The sequence below is a fragment of the Canis lupus genome, chromosome 11 (genome assembly GCF_048164855.1).
Source record: "Canis lupus baileyi chromosome 11, mCanLup2.hap1, whole genome shotgun sequence".
Taxonomy (NCBI): domain Eukaryota; kingdom Metazoa; phylum Chordata; class Mammalia; order Carnivora; family Canidae; genus Canis; species Canis lupus.
In genome coordinates this window covers 26,231,839-26,243,123 of record NC_132848.1, presented here as the reverse complement: position 1 = coordinate 26,243,123, position 11,285 = coordinate 26,231,839, and the positions used below count along the sequence as shown (strand labels likewise).

General features: G+C 43.8%; 1 protein-coding gene across 14 annotated transcripts in view; it reads left to right on the top strand.

The window, feature by feature from the left end:
- Positions 1-995: 995 nt before the first annotated feature.
- The window catches only part of MEI1 (meiotic double-stranded break formation protein 1), a 73,199-nt gene continuing 62,909 nt past the window's right edge, over positions 996-11,285 (top strand). For 9 of the 14 annotated variants that reach the window (XR_012039157.1, XM_072843751.1, XM_072843752.1 and 6 more), the window contains exons 1-7: positions 996-1,231; positions 3,989-4,112; positions 4,914-4,964; positions 6,757-6,830; positions 8,697-8,802; positions 9,326-9,529; positions 10,231-10,361. Coding sequence is in view for 13 of the 14 variants with exons in the window: in XM_072843751.1 (XP_072699852.1) it covers positions 1,058-1,231; positions 3,989-4,112; positions 4,914-4,964; positions 6,757-6,830; positions 8,697-8,802; positions 9,326-9,529; positions 10,231-10,361 (864 nt within the window). In the remaining variant the exon portion in view is untranslated. Of the gene's footprint in view, positions 1,232-3,988; positions 4,113-4,913; positions 4,965-5,121; positions 5,173-6,756; positions 6,831-8,696; positions 8,803-9,325; positions 9,530-10,230; positions 10,362-11,285 lie in introns of those variants that run through there. The other 5 variants (XM_072843753.1, XM_072843750.1, XM_072843746.1 and 2 more) reach the window with 2 other exon arrangements.

Below are 11,285 nucleotides of genomic sequence, written 5' to 3'. Positions count from 1 at the left end.
TAGACTAAAAGAAAATATATCAAAATATAATTTTTTCTCATTGCCTTCGTTGACTATGTATTACTGCTATAATGTACTTAAGATGTGTTGAATAAATGTTTTTTGCTTGTTTATTTCACATACTTGTATACATAATTCCGCATCTTTTGTGCACAGTTTTAATAAGAACTTGTCCGTGTTAGTACCTATTTATCTCAAACATTACTTCATAATGCTACACTGCGCAATAAACCATTGTTTTCTGAACTATTTTGCCATGGAAATAATTTTTTGTACTGTCATACTGCTTCTGAATGTAGAAAACACCTCCTGAACTTACCCCCATCACCATTAGCCATTTGCTGGACACTCTGGTGCTAAATAAGTCCTTGTAGATTGATAGACTTTTACAGCTAATATGTCTAACAGTAGACAATCTTTTCTTCTGCAGTGTTCCTTGCTGCTCACAAAGCTTCAAGTGCCCTGCAGCCCTCTGTGAGAGGATATCTAATGGGAAACGTCTTAGACTCTTCGAGGAAGGGGTCACGTAAATTTAAAATAATACTAACAGCTTTTAGATCCTTGAGATCGTTTAATTTTTTGATAGTCGAGTTCCTTCCTTTCTTTCCTTTCTCAAGCTTAATGATAGCTCCTTTATAAATATTTTTCAACCTACAGAATGGTGAAGGCGAACTCCTGCGGACTCAACTGACTGAGCCACCCAGGCGCCCCCCCTAAAGATTTTATTTATTTATTTGAGATAGATCAAGTGCGAGAACGCATGAGGGGGAAGGGGCAGAAGAAGAGGGAGCAGCAAGCTCCCCACGGGGCAGGGAGCACCCCTGAGGACTCCTTCAGCAAACTGCCTTGTCCTGAGCAGACACCCGCCAGTCCTCGCCGGCGCCCTTCAGACGCCCTCGTGGGCGGCTGCTTGCAGGACCTTGTAGCACTCGGGTTGCGCAGGCGCATTACCTCGCTTTTCCGGCGCGCGGCGGAGGGCGGTCTCTCCAGTGCGCTTGCGCACACGCTGCGCGGGAAACGGTGCTGGTGCCGTGGCTGTGGAGTTCCCGGGGAAGACATGGCTGTGAGGGACGCGGCCCGAGGCCCTCCCGGGCCCGGGAGGGACGAGGAGACGGCGGCGCTGCTCTTCGAAAGGGCTCATTACCGGCATGACCCGTGCTGGCTGCTGCCCGTGCCCCCGCGCCTCTGTCTGGCCTGCATGCTGGAGCTGCTGCCGGAGCCCTGCGTATCGGTGCGAATGGGGCCCCGGTATTTCCCCCCACCAAACTGGGCCTTCCCTCCCCAGACCAACTCCCTCGAACCAGACGCACCTTTTCTAAACCGGGCCCACTCGCTTCGTTAAATCTACCCCTTGAACGGGCCTGCTCCCTCGCCAGGACACAGCTGCCGCCTTTGCGACTCCACCTCAGCCTCGGTTTACCCCGCAGGCCGCCCCGCCCTGAGCAGAGTAGCCCTTTGCAGACTGGCCTCTGCGCCTGGCTCTGTGCCTCAGCTAGGCCTATTCGTGCCCACCCCAAGCCCCCACCCCTCCGGGACTCGCTGGCACGCATGCCCTCCTCCCCTTCCCTTCTCTATGGCTGCCCTGCCATTTCTCCAGGATTTAGCCTTGGCTCGGCCCATGGCCGGGTACTCGCGCGGCGGGGGAGGCCCCTCATTCCCTTCAGACTTCTGAGGGTATAAGTGTGGGGGAGGGGTCTCTGCCTTGGACTCTGCGATGGCAGAGATGACACGTGAAGTTAAAGCCAGGCAGTGTGGGGTGAAGAGGGACAGACCTTTCTGATAAGCAGAGCTGGCTGGAAAATGGGATGCCTTTTTTCCTCACTGCCTACCCACCTTTGTAATGAACTTCGTGTCCGTGGAGGCATCCAAGAAAAGTGCGGGAGATCTCTTTCCTCTCAGATTCGTGGGAAGGGAATTCCCGCCTTGGAGGGAGAGGGAATGGGCTAGATCAATGGTTCTCAAGTTTTTTTATTCTCAGGGTGCCTTTACACTTGTAAAATGTGTTGAGGATCCCAAAGAGCTTCTTTTATGTGGGTCGCATCCACTGATGTTTACTGTATTAGAAGTGAAAACAATTTCAAAATACTACTTTAAGAATAGTAGTAAGTCGATTACATATTAGCATAATTGGTTTTATTGTGGCGAAATACTCATGATGTAAAATCTACCATTATAAGCGTACAGTTCTGTGGCAGAAGTAATTTAAATAAGAATAATGATATTTTCCAAAACCAAAAAGATGGGGAAAGGAATGGCTTTGTTTTACATTTTTGGCAAGTCTCTTTAATGTCTAACTTAAGATAGCTGGTCTGCATTTCATCGGTTGTATACTGCTTGTGTAATCTTTGGAAAATTTCACTGTACACTTGTGAAAGAAAAAGAGTGAAAATAACAAACCGCATCTTTAGTATTATATGAAAGTGATTTTGATCTTTTGTATTCTCTGTAAGGATTTTGGGCACCGTCAGGGGTTCCCAGGCTATGCTCTGAGAACTGCCGGCTAGCTGACTATACTTGAGATTTCACTCAGGCCAGAAGTTCTGAGGCTGCCCTTCTTGGATAGTGAGTCAGAGATAAAGAAAGAAGATTGATGTGGGGGAGAAAATGAGAAGGCTAAAAATTACTGGGAATTTAGTAAATAGACATATTTGTGGTCAACTGCTGCTGGGATAGGGAGGGAAATTGGGAAAAGGTTTTTTAGAGGAGGAAGCATGTGAATTAGGCTTGAGAAAATGAGTGATATTTAATATTTAGACCAGAGGAGATGGGGGAGCTTATGCCAGGAAGTAAGTATTAGCAAGGATGGGTTTGGGGAAGTAATCAGAGTGTTAGAATGGAAGTTGAGGGAAGTGAGATTGAAAAACCAGGTTAAGATGAGTTCCTCCAAGAGTTTGAATCCAAGCTAAAGAGCTTGGACTTAATCTGATGGGTGACAGTGAGTCATCGAAATTTTTTGAGTAACTCATTTAGATCACTAGCTTAATGTATTATGTGTGGGAGGAACTGGTGAAGGAATACATGAGATTTGCAATCACACAGGTTACAGGCAACAGGAGATGTACCTTCATCTTTTATTGAATGCACTTTTTTTTTTAGCTTCAGCTCTCCCCAGTTGAAAGGGTGATGTAGTTAGTTGTACCCATGTTCCTGCTCTATCCTTGGTGCATTCCCCCTCCCCTGCCCTTTTTTAAATCAAACTTTTGCTACTGTCTTGAGCACTTTACACAGCTACTACCCAGTTCCCTGTACTGGGAAGTAAATTGACTGTGAAGACTTATGTCCATATTGAATGGAAGGACGCACTTCTCTACTGACCTCTTTTTTTTTTTTTTTAAAGATTTATTTATTTATTCATGATAGACATAGAGAGAGAGAGAGAGAGGCAGAGTCACAGGCAGAGGGAGAGGCAGGCTCCATGCCGGGAGCCCAACGCGGACCGGATCCCGATCCCGGGACTCCAGGATTGCGCCCCGGGCCAAAGGCAGGCGCCAAACTGCTGAGCCACCCAGGGATCCCCTCTACTGACCTCTTTGAGGCTCATGCAGGGTTTCCAGAATTACTCTCCTGGACTGTTGAAGTGGAAAGGGTACTAACCTTGGACAAGAGCTGGTTGGAGACAGATTTGAGTCCTTAGGAATGTCTCTGGGCCTCTGTTTTCTCATCTGTAAAGTAGTGACAATAATACCTATTTTTGCCAACTTGTTAGGTTTAAATGAGCTAGCAGACAAAAGAGTGATTTGTGAATAGTAAAGTGCTCTGTAAATATAGGGTAGTAGAAATCTTAGCTCATGTATAATCCTCTGTATAAATACATGGATTCCTGAGTGTAAATGATGCCCTTTCCTATACTCTCTTCAGGGATTATGACCTTACCATAGTTTAGATGAACCTTCCAAAATCATCTTGTAATTATGTTTAGAGATTATTTGTTTGGGTTCAGAATGGCTGAGACTTGCTTGCTACTGAATATTTTTTCATCTGCCTCAAGTTGGTGCGTAAGAAGCATGTGCTGTCCTGCTTCCAAGATGCTCTCTTGAGGCATGCCTCCCTGGTCATGCCGCTGGTGGCTCGGGACCAGAGAATCTGTATCCACTTCATAAGCATGCTTTTTGGTAAGATTAAAGGGGAAACTTGTCATTAATTTTGCATGGATAGCATGTACATTTGGGTTTGGAGAAATGGTCTTGGTCTTTAGGTTTTTTGCCATGCAGCAGTTTAACTTATTAGTAAATTGTTTTGTCATAATGATGAAGAAATGATCCCATTTCTAAGACACATGATGCATTGTATGGTAACTGGCTTTACTACACCCAAGAGGTTAGTAAAAGTGTGAATATGAATATGGGAAATGTGCTATCTTTCAAAGAGTCCACTCTGGTCTTTGAACAGGATCAGAAGATCCAGACTAGACTCCCTTGTCCTGGTGTGACCCTGATTGAATTACTTCCCCTTTCCTGTGCCTGAGATGGATTAAAAGGTCCCTTCTTTTAATACAATTATAATGTCCTGTGGAAAGAGCCCTTTCAGGGAGGAAGAGGAGCTAACTCATATTAGGTACTTTACTGTGCTAGAGGCTTTTCAGGCTTTTATCTGCCAAGACAGTCCTTTAAGGGGGAGAGGATGATCCCCAAGGCTAAGAGAAGTCATAGCTAACAACTGGCAGAACTGGAATTTTACCCCAGGTCTATTAGAGACTCCAGAGCACTCAGTTTTTATGCTGCGCCACATTGACTGTTTTTATCCTTTTAAAGCCAGAGTGCTCTGGTCACTGAAAGTCTAGGTGTTTGGTGTTGAGGATAGCATTTATCTGGGACATTGCTTAAAGCTGCTATTAGTCTAGAATTTACAGCGTGCCTTTGTGGATTTCTCTTTTAACTATGAACCATCCCCCTCTCTCTTGTCTTGGCTCCAAGAGCTATTATGCAATGTGGAAGATGGGAGTGTTACAGACCTCTGTATTGAAGGTAAGGTGAAACTCTGTTTACCTAGCATTTGAAGCTGGGGATGTTAGCCTGAATTGCAGCTCTAGTTGTTTGAGACCTTGATGAAATAAATGTCTCATTTTAGAAACAGATCAAGAAGACTCACTTGTCAATTACTAAGTATGCACTTCTTTCTCAGGCACCTATTCTGTACCATGTACGGTATCAGACACTAGGAATGCATAGATAGGTAAGACATGGTTCCTGCCCTCTAAGAGTTTACAGTCCGGGGGAGAGATTGGGTGGCAAATAATGAGAACTGATAAACACTGTTAGAAAGGCATGTATAAACTCTGTTTTCATTCCATCTACATTGGTTGGTTGGAAGTTGTCTGCACATAGGTGATGGTAAAAAAGCTGTGGAACTGTGTCAGTTTACTTATAAAGGGCCCAAGGAGTGGAGTGCCTGATCTTGGGGTTGTGAATTCTAGCATCATGTTGGGTATAGAGATTACTAAAATAAATCAATAAACTTTAAAGGGCTCAAGGAGAAAGAAGACAAGAGCATTGGGATAGGAGGATTCTTGCAGAAAGAGCAAGAATTGTGTCAGAGTCTATTCAGGAATCAGAAACCACACAAGTTATTTCAATGGGAAAAAACTTTAAAGAATAGTTAACTGGCTAACTGGAGGCAAAAAGAGAACACCAAGTTTTCACAGAGGTAGCAATTTCAGAAAGCAGCTCCCACCCTTAGACCTGGGGAAACAAAAGGAGGTTGGAATTATTAAAACATAAATTTTCTCTGAGGAGAAGTTGCTGCTTGGCTGCCTCTCCATCCATGACCATCCAACCACACAGCAGCTGTAACAGATCATAAACAGGTCATAAACTGTATATACTTCTGACCGTCTCTCAGTCTAAATAATGTGGACAAACAAATGTACCGCTTGAAGTTCTGACTACTGGCAGGAATGGGGAGATTTCCCTTCGCCATTTAGCCACTTTTGAGTGGGGCTATAATCCTAAAGCCATCCACCTCTGGATGGTGCCAGTGTAACTTGGACACCTTCATCAGACCCCAATAACTTTACTGAGGTGGTAGGTACTTGGTAGAGACTGCAAAGCCAGAGAGAAAGCAGGACTTGCTTCTTTCCCACTGTTTCCTGCTTGCCTTCTTCATGTTTCTATCATTTTAGAGTACTTCTTTACCTGGGAAGTGGCAGTCTTCCTGCAGCAACAGCTGAATCTAATTTGTAGCTTTTCCCAGACTTGCAGAGCCAGCCTCTTTACCGCTCCTCAAACATACCAGCAGAAGCATCACAAATGATTGTATACAAGGATGAGTTTGGGGTTGAGAGATAATATAGGCAATTATTGGCATGGGAACTCACCCATAATTCTGTTTTCTAGTATATGAAGGAGCAAATTGTGAGGAGGAAAAAAAAGTAGAGATAATATAAAATTTTCAACCTTAGTTTCCCAGTAGACTTACCCAAGTAGCTTTATTTTTTTTCCTTTTTCTTTTTCCAAGTAGCTTTAAAAATGTCTAAATGCTTAGGCTTTTTCTCTAGAGATTCTGATTTGATTGGTCTAGAGTGGGAGTTGAGCATTAGTATTTTTTTTTAACTTCCTAGGTGATTCTGATGTGCAGCCTAATTGTGAACCACTGATATAAAACAATGAAGAAGCCAGAAATCCTTTGGTTTGGATATGTACACAATTGAGATAGAAAAGACTACACCACAAGAAAATGGCTTTGAGTAGAAGGGCTATGAAAGGTGAAATATGGGCCAGGGGTTGTCTTCTGATTAGTAATGCTACTGTGTCTGCTCAGTTCTTATCCAGCTTACAACTCAGCTGAAGTTAGAACAGACCATCTGTTGCCTGCTGGATGAGTGCCACAAAGAGGTCAGTAAATAGTTGTGGGTTCTTGAGTACCCCTCAGAATCTTCAGATATCAGAGCTGGGCCCACCCCTCTTTGGATGGATAGGTGGGGAGATTGAAATACAGAGAGAGAAAGGGACCTGCCTGAGTGAGGTCACTGAGTCAGTGGCAGAGCCAGAGGTAGGGCCTGGGTTTTCTGATGCTACTCCATTACTTTTATAGCTTCCCTCCTTCCTCCTTCAACCTTCCAAATGCTACCTCTGTGTGCTGACATAAACATAATCATCCCATGGCTATTTTATTTTTTTTATTTAAAATTTTTAAATTTTATTTATTCATGAGAGACACAGAGAGAGGCAGAGACACAGGCAGAGGGAGAAGCAGGCTCTATGCAGGGAGACTGACATGGGACTCGATCCCAGGTCTCCAGGATCATGCCCTGGGCTGAAGGTGGCACTAAACCGCTGAGCCACCCAGGCTGCCCCTCCATGGCTATTTTCTATACTCTTGTAAGTACAACACAGATTTCCCTGATCAGTTTATCAAGGAAATCTGTTTACTATGTCTTGGCTTGGTATTTTTTTTTGGCTGGAGTTGTATACAATATTTTATACTGAATTCATTTGCTTTTATCAGCATCTAAGGTGAGCACTGAGTAGTTAACCTGCCTTCTTCAAGATAGTCAAAAACACAAATTCAACAAGCAACTTGCATTGTGTTTAAGATTTAGGAATAAGGGATCCCTGGGTGGCGCAGCGGTTTGGGCCTGCCTTTGGCCCACGTTGGGCTCCCGGTGCATGGAGCCTGCTTCTCCCTCTGCCTGTGTCTCTGCCTCTCTCTCTCTCTCTCTCTCTCTCTCTCTGTGACTATCATAAATAAATAAAAATTTATTAAAAAAAAAGATTTAGGAATAATATCAGAATCACTTTTTATTTTTTATTTTTTTGCAAAAGGAAGACAGATGCTCATCTAACCCCAAGAACAACATGTAATTATAAATTATACTGGGATCTCTGGGTGGCTCAGCAGTTTGGTGCCTGCCTTTGGCCCAGGGCATGATCCTGGAGTCCCGGGATCAAGTCCTGAGTCGGGCTCCCGGCATGGAGCCTGCTTCTCCCTCCTCCTGTGTCTCTGCCTTTCTCTCTCTGTGTCTATCATGAATAAATTTAAAAAAATTATACTAAATTATAATTTCATTATTATTACTCTCCATATGATTATACACCAGATTGAATTCATAATTATATACAATTATATGTATATCCATACTTGTCATTATGATGATACCACTTAACCCTTTAGAGCACTTTCTATATGCAAGGCATTGTTAGGTGGTTTACTTGCAGTATCTCATTTAGTCCTAACAACCCTATGAAGTTGATACTATTATTATTTCCCACCAGGGGAGTTAAGAGTCTTACTTAAGATGCTATAGCTAGTCACTAGAACAGGAGAAAAACATACTATCAACTCTCCCTGTAAACCATCAAGCATAGGGCCTGGCAAATAGAGTGTTCAATAATAGCTATGATAATGATAATACTTTTTTTTTCTGTACTGAGCCAGAATTTTGTCTTTATGATGTTCCCAACTTTCACCCTGCAATTTCAGGCTCTGTAGAAGACAAAATATGCTAATTTTAGTTCAGTTTAACAGTCATGTACTGAGCGAGGTACTGAGCACTCTGAGGGGAATTGGACTCAGCCCCTTTCCTGGAGGTCTTCCCAGTCCAATAGGGGAGATAGACACTTAGTTAAAGGGGCTGATTACTGATTGCGTTGAGAGACGTATACAGTATAGGCTTTGGTGTGGATAGAGGAAGATGCATTTCGGTGGGGGAATCTGTCCTGATCCTAATTTATAGAATGGAGTGTGTTCACTTTCTATAGCTGTGTAACATGCCCTCCATGCGAGGCAGCCTGGCCACCCTGACCCTTCTCGGCAAGTTGGTGGATGCCGTCCCTCTCCTGGCAGACAAGCTTGTAATGGAGCACAGTGAGTGACCTCTGGGGAAAAGCTGCCACTACCCTTTACCTGCTTTGATCACACTTGTATCTGGGTGATCCATTCACTATACACACCTGGGAAGTCATTACTTTCCTTTTTTAGGCTTTAGTTTTCCTGTCTGCAAGATGTGCTCTATGTTGGCCAACTTGAAAAAAGTATTTCTTGACTCTGATCTTGAGCTATTTTTGTTCATTATGTTAACTCAAACTAATTAAGTACCTACTTCTGAACTCTCCTTTGGGTGAAAGAAGGAATTAATTCTGGAATATAAAAGTACTTTTTTTCTATCAGTAAAATGCAAATGAATATCTCACAGAGTATTTACCCAAGGGTAAATCACTTAACTTCTCTAAGTCTTGGTTTTCCCTTTTGATTAAGTGCCCAGAAATCATTTATTATGGGGGATTATAAGGGATTATCATTACTACCCCACTGGGTACAATGGTTTGGAGTTTTATATAGCGGTTGACATTGTGAGGTTTCCATGGCCCCTTGGTTGTTTTCTGGACAGGTGATCTGATGGAGCATCTGTTGAGAGGTTTAGTGTATCCCAATGAAGGGGTGCAAGCTTCTGTCTGTTACCTCTATGGGAAGCTATACTCCTCACCAGTGGCAGCTGAGATGCTTTTGGGCCATTTCCGGGAGAAGCTGTGTCCTCTCTTCCTTTCCACCCTGGATGGTGCCCAGACAAAGGAGCTACAGATCAACTGTTTGGGTAAGACATAGGACCAGAGAGAAAAGAGAGAAAGCTTTTGAGATTTTGCTTCAAGACTTGTTAGCTCTCGGGGATCCCTGGGTGGCGCAGCGGTTTGGCGCCTGCCTTTGGCCCAGGGCGCGATCCTGGAGACCCGGGATCGAATCCCACATCAGGCTCCCGGTGCATGGAGCCTGCTTCTCCCTCTGCCTGTGTCTCTGCCTCTCTCTCTCTCTGTGACTATCATAAATAAATTAAAAAATTAAAAAAAAAAAGACTTGTTAGCTCTCTAGTGGTGGAGAAATTTGCTGCTTTGTAAGGTAGAAGTCATGGGTTTGGGAGATAAGATGCACAAACTGTGACAGATGCCTAGAGTTGGTGTGACATCTTAAGAATGTTGCCTTTGGGTGTGTGGGTGGCTCAGTTGGTTAACCATCTGCTTTCTGCTCAGTTCATGATCTCAGGATCCTAGATTGGGCCTCATTGGCTTCCTGCTCAGCAGGGAGTCAGCTTCTTCCTCTCCCTCTGCCCCTGCTTTGTGCTCTCTCAAATAAGTAAGTAAGTAAAATCTTACACACACACACACACACACACACACACACACTCAGGGATGTTTAAGGAGACATGAAGAAGTTTCCAGGGAATGTATTAGGGGCAACCTTGGGTATACTCTTGTGCCTATACTCCTTTTGCCTCACCTCCTGACCCTTTTGTTTTCCTAGGTTTGCTGAGGCAGTTGCTGAAGTATGATCTCTTTGTGTCTCTAATCATGAACAAGTCTGCACTGGCAGAAAGTACGGAGGGTGTTGAGGGGACACCAGGAAAGACCTCATTGCCTTTGGTGCTCAAAAAGGTGATTGTCTTGTGATTCCTGGTCTCTAGATTCAATAACAAGGGAGCCCAAATGGTTCCTGGACCTTGTATCACTCCTACCTAAGATTTCCAAGGTATTTTCTTACTGGTCCAAACAATGTGCTATTAGAGTACTGAAAATAGAGTTGACCCAAGGGGTCAATGCAGGGCTTGGGGCACTGACCCTGGTGCAGTTGAAAATCTGCATATAATTTTAAACTCCTCCAAAATGTAACTACTAATAGCACCCTGTTGACCAGAATCCTTACTGATAACATAAGCGGTCAGTTAACACAAATTTTGTATATTATATGTATTATATACTGTATTCTTTTTTTTTTTTTTAAGATTTTATTTATTTGGGACGCCTGGGTGGCTCAGCAGTTGGGCGCCTGCCTTCGGCTCAGATCCTGATCCCAGGCTGTTGGATCGAGTCCCATATCAGGCTCCATGCAGGGAGCCGGATGTGGGACTCCATCCCTGGTCTCCAGGATCATGCCCTGGACTGAAGGTGGCGCTAAACTGTTAAGGCACCCGGGCTGCCCTATATAGTGTATTCTTAAAGTAAGCTAGAGGAAAGTGTTATTAAGATAGTCATAAGGAGTAGAAAATATTTATAGTTCTGTACTATATTTATTGAAAAAAAATCCATGTGTAAGTGGACTTATGCAGTTCAGACCCATACTGCTCAGGGGTCAACTGTAGGTTTTATTTCAGTTGTGAATCCTCAGATACACATCTTAATGTCTAGGCTGGCTAATAATGCAGAATACAGGCAGTGACAGAAACAATGCTGTCTCAGTTGTTTTAGGGATAAAACTCAAGCTTCTTAGCTTGGTACCTAGAGCCCTCTTTCTCTGGATCCTGCTTACCCCTTCAGCCTTATTAGCCTATCTCTTCCACCCCACAACACAGTGCTCCAGCC